This window comes from Balaenoptera physalus, assembly GCF_965194825.1.
Source record: "Balaenoptera physalus genome assembly, chromosome: 21".
Lineage (NCBI taxonomy): Eukaryota > Metazoa > Chordata > Mammalia > Artiodactyla > Balaenopteridae > Balaenoptera > Balaenoptera physalus.
The window spans coordinates 26,098,311-26,112,822 of NC_138902.1; the positions used below are offsets into that span (position 1 = coordinate 26,098,311).

The 14,512-nt window shown below is 36.6% G+C and overlaps 1 protein-coding gene across 5 annotated transcripts in view; it reads right to left on the reverse strand.

Annotated features, from left to right (window-relative positions):
* Positions 1–14,512, reverse strand: part of MSR1 (macrophage scavenger receptor 1) — a 225,809-nt gene that overhangs the window by 26,826 nt on the left and 184,471 nt on the right. For all 5 annotated transcript variants that reach the window (XM_082444520.1, XM_082444524.1, XM_082444523.1 and 2 more), the window contains 3 exons: positions 9,146–9,226; positions 6,095–6,184; positions 679–732 (listed from right to left, as the gene is read on the reverse strand). In XM_082444520.1, coding sequence (XP_082300646.1) covers positions 679–732; positions 6,095–6,184; positions 9,146–9,226 — 225 coding nt within the window. The remainder of the gene's footprint in view (positions 1–678; positions 733–6,094; positions 6,185–9,145; positions 9,227–14,512) is intronic.

Consider the following 14,512-nt stretch of genomic DNA (forward strand, 5'->3'; position numbering starts at 1 on the left):
AATCCTTTCATTATATCTGGTAGATTTGGCCTAGACACACAACCATTGACTTATGGCACTGTGACTACTGAAGATATCTCATCTAATATTTAGTTTTCAAGATCCAATTTACAGATTCTCTACATTGGAACATGAGGACAGCGTTCCATCCACAGAGATCCCTGCTGTGAAATCTATTCTGTTGCAGTTTTGAAGGTCTGGGATATCGAATACCACTTTTCAAGTTTTTATCAAAACAAAATAAAACACACAAAAATACCCCAGCTGTCAGAGAATTAGTCTGTTCTTAGATTGTTCAAATTCTTATAAGTAACATTTCAGTTATTTCAGTTAGTAGGTAGGGAGGCTGTATTGTTTCTATTCATATGCTTGATTTTCTTTCAGCAGATTGAAATTGGCTTGAAAATTGAACAATTTTCTATGTGAAATTTTTAGAAAATTACACTCATCACAAAAACTAAATACAAATGGGTAATGAGATTTAGAGTAGTATAACTTAATCTATTTGTTTTACACCATTTAGCACAGTTTATTTGTAGAAAACTGTGGCTGACTTCCAGAGAATCCCCAGGGATCAACACTGAAGTTCTCAACCTTTGCCTCAAGCCCAGACCACCACTATCACAAGCTTGTTTATTACAAAGGCACACACAAAAAACCAAGAAACCGTAAACTTACTTAGCATGCTTCCACTCCCTTTTTCCCCCTTCTGGCCTTTTTGTCCAGAATTTCCTTTAAAAAAATAAAAATAAATAAAAGGAAAAAAAATTTTTTTAATGTAGGCAATTCACAGTGCTTGAAATGGAGACAGAGCAACACAAGGTCATCTAGAATAACAATGTATAACAACCTACAGATTTTCAGACATAATAATGTTGTTGATGATGATAATAATAATAGCTATCATTTTAGAAACCCTCTTATGAACTTAGCATTTTATGGGTAGGTCCTATACATACAGTATCTCAGGTTACTTACCAGGACATTAAATGTTCCATTTTCCTAAAGTAGGCAAAACTGAGGTGTAAGCAGTTTGTTTGGGATTATTCACACTCCTTTTTCTCCTCCTTCTTTGTGTCTTCCTCCCTCTCCCAGAAAGCCTGCTACCCTCCGTCTCATCCCAAACCTTGTTTTTCCGTTCCCATTACAATTTGTCTGTCTTGTTTTCTATTTCTTTTGTGTGAAGCCTAGCAAAGATGGAGCTGTGAATGAATTTCTGGGAGTGGTGAGATCCCAATTACCTCAGTCTTGTGGGAAGCTGGGAAGGTGTGAGGGGTGTCTAAACCTCTAGATAGTTACTTTTGGCTTCGAGAAAGCTCATTCACATACTATAGAGGTGTGCTACAGACCCTGTGCTAATAAGGGTCAGGACCTTACATGGAAACATTGTTAAGACCCTGCTCTTTGCTAATGGGTTGCTATTTCACCTAAGGTTCCTAAAGCTATATCCAGAGGTTAAGCCGTTAGTACCAACAAGAGAATTCAACGATGACAATTCCATCTCACTAGAGGGGTGCTGTTCTCACATATCGATTCTTCTTCCAAGAGTCGTCAGATACGTCTTGTAAGTAATCACCTTCCTGGCATAAATGCAGGACTGATCATAGAGCCATCTATCTCTAAATCAAAATCTTCATTAATGTTCTTGATTTCCTCCAACAAAATCAAGGACTGTTCTCTTTTCATCTAAGAGCTCAAAGGGCATAGTTCAAAGATCATGAGCTTTGGAATAATAACAATTTTAAATTCTCTTGTGTTGAATTATTTTGCTCTGCCACTTATTAGGTATGTGGCTCAGAACAAGTCTGTAAACCTTTCTGAGTTGAAGTTTATTCTTCTTTCAAATGAAAAAATAGTACCTTCCATTGCAAACTTGCCTTGAAAATTAGCAACAATGTTTATAAAGGGCCTTGCTCTTAAGAGATGCATGTAAGAGATGGTAGCTCTTATTTGTTTTACAACATCACTTAGCTAGAACTGTCTCCGTGATTTTATTTTCAGAGAATGAGAGGATTTTTTCGTTTCATTTTACTTTTTTATGGCATAATTATTTTACATTTTATTTTGCAGTTTTAATCATTATTTTGTTGTTTTTTCTGGTCTGTTTCTCTAGCTTACTTTGCCTCATCCATGCTTTGTTTTCGAACACTTGTCCTTATTCACCTCTTACAGAAGATTTTTTTGATCCCCAATTTACCAGATTAAAAAAAATACAAAATAATGTGTGATGAGTAACACGAAAATTGAGATTTAGCACTTAAAAATCGAAGTTATTTCCAATTAAAATTTTATTTTGAAATGCCAACCATTCTTTATCACAGTATAATAGTCTCTAATTGCTTTGCATATATGATTATACTGTACACCATTAAATTCATTTTTTAATTGTGATTCAGTCATTTCAGGTAATATTAAATTGACAAGAATTATTAATTTAGCACAAAGTACCTAAAACCTTTTCTATTTTTTTTTTTTTTTTGATGGTAGGCTTTTATGAGATATAATACCAAAGTTTTAGCTTTCCTCAAGAGGAAAAATCTAAGATATTAAACAAAAATTGGGGGGGGGGCGGTTAAAATGGTATAACTGATCAGTTCTAATTCTTTTCAGAGAAGATAATATAATAAACAAGCTTAATTTTATCATTCTAGCGTTTTTATCAGAATTAGAAAATAATTGTAAAATTACTCTGGGAAGTCTTTTCATGTTGTAGTTTGTCTTGGGTATTTTATTTTTTAAATAAATTTATTTATTTATTTTTGGCTGAGTTGGGTCTTTGTTGCTGTGTGTGGGCTTTCTCTAGTTGCAGCGAGCGGGGTCTACTCTTCATTGTGGTGCGGGGGCTTCTCATTGTGGTGGCTTCTCTTGTTGCGGTGCAAGGGCTCTAGGCGTGCGGGCTTCAGTAGTTGTGGCACGTGGCCTCAGTAGTTGTGGCTCGCGGGCTCTAGAGTGCTGGCTCAGTAGTTGTGGTGCAGGGGCTTAGTTGCTCCACGGCATGTGGGATCTTCCCGGACCAGGGCTCGAACCTGTGTCCCCTGCATTGGCAGGCAGGTTCTTAACCACTGCGCCACCAGGGAAGTCCCTGTCTTAGGTATTTTAACGAAACCTTGATCTCTGTTCAAGCCAGAGATCTGAACAAATGACCCACTTTTCTTCTTATAAATAAAAAAAAAAATGTTTTATGTCGTTTTAGCATGATTCAGAGATTTCCTCACAGACGACACTTGGAAGTCTTTTCTCACACTTGAACACATTAAAAACATCCTTTCTAGAGAACAGGGATTCCTCCCTCCTTTATAATGACACCTTAGGCTAAAAACGAGCCCAAGGGCTTTGTCAAAACCTGGACTTAACCACCTCCTGTCAGATATGTCACACTTCTGTCAAAAATAAAGAACTAATATTTCTGAAAGCCACTGAAAAGTAAGAAGTAGATGGCATGTAATATACCACCACTCTAACTTTAAATATCAATATAAGAGGAGGTATTTTCAATAGCGTCATTGTGACTTCAAGCATTCTCAGAGCCCCTGCCATGAGCAAGGCACTGGGTTCCTCATTTTCACACACAGGCACACTTAGCCCAGCCCAACTCTTTTCAGCTACTTCAACTCAGATGTGACATCTTCCCTCCTCTGCCTAATGCTTCTTCCTATTTCCTGAATTCGTCACCTTCCACCTTCTTCTTAACCTTCCACAATCTTGTTAACCCTTCTTTCCTCTGTATCTTCAACAACTTCTCTATTTTACCTTGCTGTCAGCATTTAAATAGTATTCAAATTCACTTTCAAAGAAAAAACAAAATCAAATGAAAAAGCTGATCTCTTCCGCCCCCTCTGCAGAGTCAGACTGCTCTACCCCGCTGTCTACCAGCCTCACCACCAGGCACCCCTGGGCGTTCCCCAATCTGGCTTCCACCCCACTCCACCCGGCCCCACCAAAACTGCTCTCAATAAAGGCAACATCCTCACGGCAACAAATGGAAAGAGCTTTCTGTAGGCTGCATCTTACTTGACCAACTTTTGAAACTCCTTTGGGTTTTTTTCACCCCACCTTCTCTGGGTTTTCTTCCTCACTCTGGCTGCTTTGCTTTTTCTGCTCAGTCTGTACTTCTGGAACCACTCAAGGCTTTATCCTAGGCCCCTTCTCTTCTCACTGTTGCCTACCCGTAAAATATTACTAAAATCAATGATTATTAAAATTCATTGACTTCAATGAACATTTATATGAGCATAGCTACAACTTTGTCTTTCTACCTCTGGCTTCCCCTCTGAGTTCCAAACCCATATATTCGACTATAAATATCTCCGTGAATGGCACAGAGTGTTCGATAGCTGTTTGTCAAATAAATAAAGGAATTCGTTGTGGTCTATAATTTTAGACATTCCTAAGAAAGACCATAACTCACCCTTAGAATCAGACTTTGAATGGACTCCAAGAGTCTAACCAGAGAGAAGCACATTATTTACATTGCTGGAAAACCTAGTTCATTTAATGAGGTTCTATTCAGAGTACTCTAGGGGTTTTGAAGATATGTAAGGTTACACTTCAATTAAATCCTCCGAACTCTCTGCAGTAAATCTGTCGGATGGTAAATGCTCTATAGATCTGCCATGGATCAAGAAGAAAGTCTTCCCTTTCTCTTCTTATATTTGTACACTTTATCAGTTAAGGACTGTGTCTTATTTACTTCTCATTTCCCTGCACCAAGCATTATCCCTTGTATATATATATATTGAGTACTTAATACATGTGGAAGGAAGAGGGCAGGGTGGGGAAGAAAAGGAGAGCAGGAGAGAAAATAGAGAATAAATAGGGCTGCTCTTTCCTAATCTTTTTGCTTTGAAACCACTTTGCTTTGATTATCACTCAGATAGTCCAGGCTGGGTCATTAATTAGAAAATGACAATTAGTAGATTTTATTTCTAATTTTATTACCCTCTTTGGACTCTTGTAGAGGAAGAATGCATTCACTGTTTTAATCTGCAGTATAACTAAACTAGTACCAGGCACTGCTGCTCATATTTCTACCAAATTTGAGTCTTCTAATAAGGAAGTAATATCCTGAGAATATCTTTTGTCAAGGGATTTATTACCTCTACCCCTGCTTTCATTTTTACAGTCTCTCTTTCTCCAGTTTTCTTCACCTGAAGATGTGGCTCTCAAAGTGTGGTCCCTGATCAGCATTACCACTGCCACCTGGAAACTTGTGAGGAGTCAACATTCTCAGGGAGCCCAACCCCTAACCTATTGTATCAGAAAGTCCTCCGGGGGTGGAGCCCGGTAAGCTGTTTTAACAGGCCCTACAGGTGATTCTAATGTCTGCTAAAGTTTGAGAACCACAGATGTAAAGAAATTCTGTGCATCTTTAGGCCAGCTCTAACACGACTTTCTTTGTAACATCTTGTCCTGCTCTACTTTCTACTTCCACAGCTTCCAGCTTCCGTTACTTCTGTCCCACTTTCCAAATGTTTTATTACTTACCACTTGGTAATACAGCTAATTGGTTCTGCATTTTTCTGTGCCCTGCTCTCTTCTAAAATTTCGGTGTACAGTTCACAATTCAAGCTTAGGCTAGCGGCATAAGGAGTAGAAATAATATCATCATGTATGTAAACTGTAAAGGGCCCACACATGGTGATTATTAAGTACTAATATACAGTAGCAGGCAGGTTCTCTTGCAAAGGATAGGTTTGCAGGTCTGCCTGTATTTTGCTAACTGTAACTTAACAGGGTTTGGCGGTTTTGGTTAAAGGGGTGTTAATACTTTGCTTGTTTGTTTTTCTCTGCCAGTCTTTCCATTCTCTTTATTCTGAGATAGATACCATTCTTCATGGTGATTTATAGTGGTGTGGAGCTGACAGATCCTCTGCTGTGTTTTTATATTGAACTATTTTCCTTCTGGACATAGAAACTTTCCTCAGGTGGGCAGAAATCAGTTTCAAAATGTTTCAGATCACAAAATAAACTGCATGTGAGTGTTGCTATTTATACTATGATGACTATTTTTGTTATCTAAGGAGTTGAAAGGAATATCTATGATCTGGTGTTTATTTTACATATTCTGTGAAGAAAATATGCATTATCATAATACCTGGCCTCCCGGTCTTCCCCACTGATCCTGGGAATCCTCGACTTCCAGGAAAACCAATGGATCCCCGATCACCTTTAAGACCTGGAGGACCTACACGGTAAATAAAAAAAAAAAAAAAAAACCAAAAAACAGTGGTAATAATTCATTTTGCATAAAGATTTGAGAGAATAACGAAACAATCTAATTTCACTAATGGATATGAAAGAGGTGAATCTCCAAATGGAGGAATAATGTCTTTCCTAAAATTTCACGTGTAAAAATTGATAGATAACAGTAACAGTAAGTAGAAACATTAGTGCATTTAGTACACTGTAGATATTCAATATGTAACATATTGTCACTACAAATAAAAACACACAAGGAAAAAATAATCTTAGAGTTTTAACTGGAAGGCTTATATAGTCTAATCAGGCATCTTCAAATGGCAGAATTTTGCTATAGCTGAAATGATAACTTTGAAATGTAAGTTAAAAATTGGATTTTTAAGATTTGTCCCAGAAAAATCACAAGTCAAGCAATGAGAAGTATCAAAGAATATTTATTAAAAAAATACTGAGGTCCTAGTGCAGGAATATATTACTCTATCTCTCATGCTCTTGTTTTTACATACTCCATTGTAATCCCAAACAATAATGTAGCCATATGTGTGTGTGTGTGTGTGTGTGTGTGTGTGTGTGTCCCAGGCACAAGGAAAGTATTCAGTAAACATTTTTTAAAGTAAAAGGTCAGGTAATTCTCCTTGGCATGCTTCCAAGGAAATGGCATGCTGAAATGAATTTCTATTATATTATTTTGAGATAAAGCACAGTTTAACATAATATCCACCCCAGTACATAAGTAACAATTGTAATATATTTAATGTACTGATTATTTAATACTACTAAGCACTTATATCTTCTCAGATTTTCATATCATGGTTTCGGGTCAAGCTGAGTTTAGTGGGCTCAGTTGCATGTATAGGTATTTTTTGTTTGTTTGTTTTTGTTTTGTTTTGTTTTTTTGGTACAGGGTTTCTTTTGTCTTTTCTTTAAACACTCCCATTGTAATATTTATTTATTTATTTGTTTGGCTGCACCAGGTCTTAGTTGCGGCACATGGGATCTTTTAGTTGTGGCATGTGGGATTTTTAGTTGAGGCATGTGAACTCTTAGTTGAAGCACGTGGGATCTAGTTCCATGACCAGGGATCAAATCTGGGCCCCCTGCATTGGGAGCATGGAGTCTTAGCCACTGGACCACCAGGGAAGTCCCTATAGGTGGGATTTTAGTAAACCTGATTAAATCGGGAAGTAGAATTATCAAGACAGTCCATCATATACTTTTAACTTCCTGATTCCCTACCAAACATGGGGCAAATAGGCAATCTTGCAAAGAACAAAACAGAATGCAGCAATTAGGTAGGAGAGATGCCTAGTAACTTGAATATTTTTGCTGCAGTGCACCAAATCAAATGGCAACCTAATAATCTAAAAGAGTCAATTTATCAGTCCAACAATGAAATCTACCTCTCTTTTTTGAGGGGCCAGATAATGCCTATTTGTGTATATGAGCAATACCAACAGCAGCAGACTAAACCTTCACTTAAAGAATCAAAGCAGCTTTGCAACGGTATCCGTCTATGGTAGTAACAAAAGCTGAAGCTTTTAAATCCCTCTTTCTATTTGATTCCAAAACAGCTACAAAAGATGTTCCCAAGATGAAGCTTTGGAAGGCAAGTTGTAGCCCAGACTGAACTTTTAGGGTTGAGTTATAAAGCTTTGACAATTGCAATTTGTAATGGAGGAGCTGACAGACCTTTGACAATAGCCGCTCTGGCAGATAATATAACACTGGTTACTTCCCACGCTTATGACATTAATGCACCATTGCTAAGATCTGCTGGGTGCTAGTCAAGTAGAAAGACTTTTCTGAATAAAGAATCTTACCTGGTATTACTTTCAAAGGCAAACCAACAATTTATATATATATATATATATATATATATATATATATATATATATATATATATATAAAGAATTTTAAAAGCTTTTTTTTTTAAGGTAAACTTTATATATTGGCTTTTTAAGCACTATGATGTAAAGGGCAGGCATGTGTCAAATTCATGCTTTTCATTTTTAAAAATTGTTTTTCTGATGTAACCTGGGCTGGTTGATACATTGATCAGAAAGAAGAACAGTTCATATAATCAAAAGACAGAAAAATACGATCAAGTCCCTGGTATTTAGACATTTTTTTGGCAGCACAAACTATTCTAGTTACCATTAGACTGAGCAGTATACTCCCAACCTTCAAAAAGCGTGCAGGTATTTGATTTCTAGCCATGAATACCATCATGATCATGTTACTGTTATTATCTTTATTTTTTTGAGAGCAAAGAAAGTTCATGCTCTTTCTCTTTTTCTGTCTTCTATTACTGTCTTTCAAAATATTGCTTTCAAGATTACAGAAGAAAATAATTTGAAACAATTTTGCTCTAAGTAAGATACAGAGTGGCTGACGGCAAAGGGAAAAGTCATCTGTATTCTAGTAAGTATTTACACTGAGATTGCATAGGTTTAAGCAGATAAATTCCAGTTAAGGACTATATAAGGAGTATAATCCAATTTGCCTTTGATTTACATTAGTTGGTTTTTTTTTTTTTTTGTATCTTAAAATCCAGGTAACCTCCAAATATATTCAATGTGAAGATGGTTTTCATATTTTCCTTCACATGTGACCTAAAACTAGGTCGGCCAAATACTGTTTGCAGTCAGTGATATGAACAGCACTCTCTAGACTTACGAACAACCCCATGTTGTTAAAACACTTAACTTTCTTTAAAAATCAAGAGTCACTGCTTACCATTCAGAACATGATAGTGATTAGGCTACCAAAACATTTGATATCCCCTCAACACACACACATACACATGCAGACACACACACACACACACACACACACACACACACACACACGCCACACAGGGAACCAGTCAAATAACTCATTCCCCCTACACACATACACAGATGTACATTACCTAGCCCTGCAGTATATGATGGAGTAGTTACCATACCTACTGGACCTGGAATGCCTCGTGGACCAACTTCTCCAGCGGGACCTCTATCTCCTTTTTCACCTGGAGGTCCAGGAGGACCTTTAAAAAATAAATGACAATTACTGATCATAGGCTTAAAGCATAGGTAAAATAGATTTGTCATTTGTCAAGACAGTTATATAGGTAAATCAAAAGGCTCTTATTTGTTGCACAATTACACAGAATGAATAGACTAACCTTCCTGAATGGAAGCATACCCTGCTACTGAGTAGTGCAATGAGATAGCTCTAAATTAGACAACCTAATTATGGACTAAATACTTCGGTGTGCCAAGCAGTGTTCTAGGTTCTCAGATCCTGGGGGCAGAGAAAGACAGTGAGTCAATGATGGCACAAATCCACATTCGTATTGTGTACCTACTGGGTATGAAACCCAGTGCCCCTAAAACTGAGCTCCCTTGCCAAGTTTATGACTAACCTCTCTATCCAAAATTTTATTCCCCTTCTTGTCCTACCCTTGTTCCCCTCAGGATTGAGGAATATCAAAGAAAAGGGGGATTGAAACCAAGCAGGACCCTGCAGGGCCTTCCTGGGTACAAAACCCCTCCAGGTCCCCTGTTTCTTGTTTGCAGAAAAAAGGCTTTAGTTTCCTAGGCCTTCCCCGAGCCCCAAAGAGCAGGCACAAGGAGTTAACAATGAGAGAAGTGAGGGGATGCAGAAACAAAGGAGAAGCAGTCAAGCAAGGTAGTTTGGAGTCCTAGTTCCTCCTCAATGGATATACATAACAATCTGACACATATCTTTGAGCTGATCTGTAGAAACTAAGCCCTTCACCCATGTGGAAGATGGTGACTACATGCTGACCCCTAGTATGTAGACCCCAGACTGGCTGGAACCAGAAGGTTGATGATTAAGTTTCTGGGAACATCACCCTGTTACCTCAGCCCCAGGCAGATTTCACTATATTAATTTAGATGCTCTGTGGAAAATGTATAAGTCAAGTCATGTGTGATACCCTCAAGGAAAACAAAAATCCACACGAAGTAGACAACCAAAAACCCTATCATTGAAAATGATACCCTCGGATATTAGAAAAATGCAGATCAGCATGAGGAGCAATGATTGAAAAGACTTAATTGAGGAGGTAGGATTTGAAGGGGATTTTGAAGAATGGGTAGAATGAGAAGAAAGAGAATGCTGGGTAAGTGGGAGAGATGCGGAGAAAGGCAGGAAAGTGAAAATGAGTAAAGGAATAACTTTTCAAGTAAAAATTAGGTAGAATCCTTAGATAGATATAGATTATAAAATAAGTTGGAGAGGTTGCAGGGAAAATTTTGACTACCTGGCATGGCAATTACCAAGGTGTCCCCCTAGTACTGAGTTTGATCATCACTGATTTAGTCATTTGAATTTTCTGTGCCCAGCAAAACAGATATCTAGTGATCACCTCTTTAGAATGATGGCACTGAGTATGTCCCTCTTCTACATGGAGTGCCACAGGACAAGTGTTATTCCTTTCCTTTAAAGCAGAACACTTAGCAATTTCTTCTCAATTCCAAAAGGAAGAAATGAACCTGGACATACCATAGAATAATCAAACAGTGATGTTTTAAAAGAGTCATTTTCAATTTCCGTGGTTCAAGGACAGCAAGGATAACACACAACTACGTTTAGCATCACTGGTTAGAGAGCACTTGTTTACAAATTTTAATCAGGTGTGTAGATATGATACTTGAAAAATTCTAAGAAGGGGCTCCATAAATAATGATAATCTTATTAGTAAGTATATTCTGTCCATTTTCTTTGCTTCTTTTGAAATCCTTGTCCCTTGCCTCTCTCCATTTTTCTGATTTGTTTCTGATTTTTCAAGGTCCAACTTGGGTTTTAGCACCTTCCTTCCCTGGTGACTTAATTTTCCAGATATCATTGCTCTTCTCAATGGCACATCGTCCATTTCCCTTCATACACACCATTGGGCTGTAAGGTTTTATTGCATTTTCATTACAATAGTAACTCTAGATATTATAGGAAATATAAAAGCCTAGAAAAAATGAGCAAAATATAATACATAATTCTATCATCTTAAGAGAATAATTACTAACAATTATTTTCTGTTTGTGTTGTGTGTGTATTTTTTGTTTTTTGGGTTTTTTTTTACATAATCATCATGCAAACCGCATACTACTGGGCATTAAGTAGTTGTAGTAACAACTAGCAAATTCTCCTAAGCTATAGCTTAATGTTGGAAACATATATTAAGGTGTCCACAAGAGATGTCATGGTTCTACATCAATGGGAATCTACGCATCTTCTATTCCTGCAGAATGTAGTTTTTCCCAACAAAGGGGTTTTAATTCCCACAACCGTGAACACAGCTGCAGTTCATTCATCTCTGCACAGTGACAATGGAGGGGGCAAGCAGGACAGAAAGACTCAATTTGCAGCTTGAATTTTGCTGAGCAAATTAAAGGGAAGCAAATCCACAGTACTCCAGGATGGCATTTTGAAAAAAAATTGCACACGAAAAGACTCTGATTCAGTGATTAGGGCTCTAAAGCAAGACAGACATTCCAGGAAAAACTAGAAGGTGTGAGACAAGAAGCGAGGGACACAGACTAGCTCTGGGCTCTTAGCCTCTGAGATTAAGAGTTTTCACCATTTCTTTAATAAGTAAGAAATGGAACTCACTATCCTTTCAATTATTTTGCATGTAACTATGCATAGTAACTGTGCACAGCCCAAATGTTGGAGCATTAACTCAATCATAACAAATACATCTATGTTATTTTATAAAATTCTGAGTTAAAGATCCCTCTCTGTCTATTTCTATATAAAAATGCTGATACCAGGTACCTGAATCCCAGAGTAAGAAAACGAGGTAAAGTCTTTCCTTCAAGAGTTCTAACTGAGTGTGTTGGATGTTACATTTTTATTGTTATCTTAGTCTTCATGTAACATTAATCTCACCCTTTATGTTCTGTTTAAATTCTATAATTTGTTATGTGCCTTCTACTGCCTAGAACAAAATATGGAAAGTATCTCAATGGTTTAAGTGTCTTTTTGATATTTTGGAGGGATGGAAGTACACAGATCATATACTACTTTCCCTTAGCTTCTTATGTAGAACTTTCGAGAACATTATCAACATAATGCTCTCATCTACCTTCCAAAACTGGTCTCTCCAATCCTGCTGTTGCTCACATCCTTATCATACTGCAGTTGGACTAATCTAGAGGGTTTTTTATTAAAATCTGGTCTGAATATATTTTGTCTATTCCACTCTCATTCATTCATTTATTTCAGTTTAAAAACAAATGTCTGCATCAACTGTAAAGAAATGTAGCCATTTATTCTGCCACGTTATGGAAAAAAAGAAGGAAGAACTTTAAGTCTGGAGACTTCGAGTCTATTGTAGTCACCTTCTTGGTTCTGAGTTACTATTTAACCTTTCAAAATTCTGTCCCATAATCACATCAACAGCCACTTCTGTGTATCAATAAATGGACATGATGCTTCCTGGCAGCTCTTTTGCTAACATATGCCAAAGGACACTAGATTAATATTGTTCAAAACATCTGATTTGCCCTAGTTCCAGAAGCCATAAGAATTCCACTATTTTTCATCATCTTTAGTACCATCTAACTGCAAAGTTACAGGGATAATTCATAAATGCTATAGCAGTAATTTGCCATGAACAATTCCCTCTATAAAACACACCACCAAATCCGCTATTAGCTTTCTCCCTATGATTTTTTTTTTTTAAGGAAAACTAAGATTTCTACTTAGCCACAGAGATGTACTGATTTAAAATACTCAGTAATTAAAAAATATCATAGATCAAAATTACCCAATTTGCTGGGAAAGAAAACCCAGGAACATCACATCATTTAAAATCCTCAAATGATAACATAGCACTAATAATATCTGCCAAAATTTCCAGAGCTATGCTTCTCCATGTCGTGTTCATTATGATCATTAATTTCCTACTTTGTTCTCAGTCTTGCCTCACATTTAGATCACCATAAAAATCTGCCAAATCTTCTAGGCTGTTGCTATTTAAACCTGACTCTTTTTTTTTTTTTTCTTCCAGTTTTCATGCTCACTGACTTAGAGATGTTTAATCTGGAAGAGGCCTTAAAGCTTGCTTAGTCAAACATAAATATAGAGGTCTGAGAGAGTGAATTCCCAAGGTCTTAAAGCCAGTTGGGTAAGATCAGAACTAGAATACTTCTTTCCTGATGTTCCAGGCTATACTTTTCCAAAATTAATTGATTTCATTTTTGGCAGCTGTTCTTTCATTATTCCTGAGACGAATTTTTCTTTTACGTGGTGGTTAAAGACACAATTTATTTCTTAAATCCCAATAATTAATTGCACAAATCTCCAAATTCAAATTCTATCAATCACTTCTTCTTCCTTATCATGACAATTGATCAGTTGATACATTTTTTTTCTTTTTTTGGTGCTTTTAGTTTCTGTAAAAAAATATGCTTAAAATTTTTCCAAATAAACACTGTTTTCAGCAATGAGTCATATTTTATTTCTCTTAACTTCTCTTAACTTCCTTCCTCAAATGTTAAACAACTTTGTCTTTTTAAATCATGTTATCCCCCGCTCCCCACCAAATTCTGCTTCACCATTTCAACAATGAAATTTCATTTAGTCCTTTAGACTTTAACTGCTATAATTACTTGAGAAATATATTAAAATGTCTTTACCTCTTTAATCTTCATAAATATTTAGTAATTGCTAATATAAAAGAGGAGGGACACAAAGTAATGACACTGATCCTACAACCAACATTAGATAAAGCACTCATTAATTAATACAATGTCTCTCTTGGGTTATAGTTTAATAAATATTTATTAAAAATTATGACTAGATGCTGTAGAGGATATAAAAAAATAGCCCGTAATTTTAATGAATTTACTGTTTCCAGTAAGAGACAACATTTCGATAGAAGACAGTATGAGATATTTTTAGATATGACAATCATATTAGGAATTCTCTTGTGAAAGAATACTTAATGTTCAAAAGTAAGCAAGATATAAATGTCAGCAAGAGTATTACTATGGTGGGACCAGAGAAAGCTTCATGGAAGAGGTTGCATGTATGTCATCTATGGACATTAATGATAGATAAGATATTTTCAGATACAAATAGAAGAGGAAAGATATTCTTTCAAGTGAAGGAAAAGCCATGAGAAAGGATGTAAAAAGTATTGGGCATGTCAGAATCACAGTAAAATCAATTGAAATATTTGGTGTCAAAAAGGGAAAAGACAGGGAATGAGGCATTCAAAAGTAGTTAAGAGAAGCACTATAGAAGAACTTGAGCGCTGCAGAGAAAAGTATGTGTAATAAGGAGGTGACAGAGAGTCTCTTTG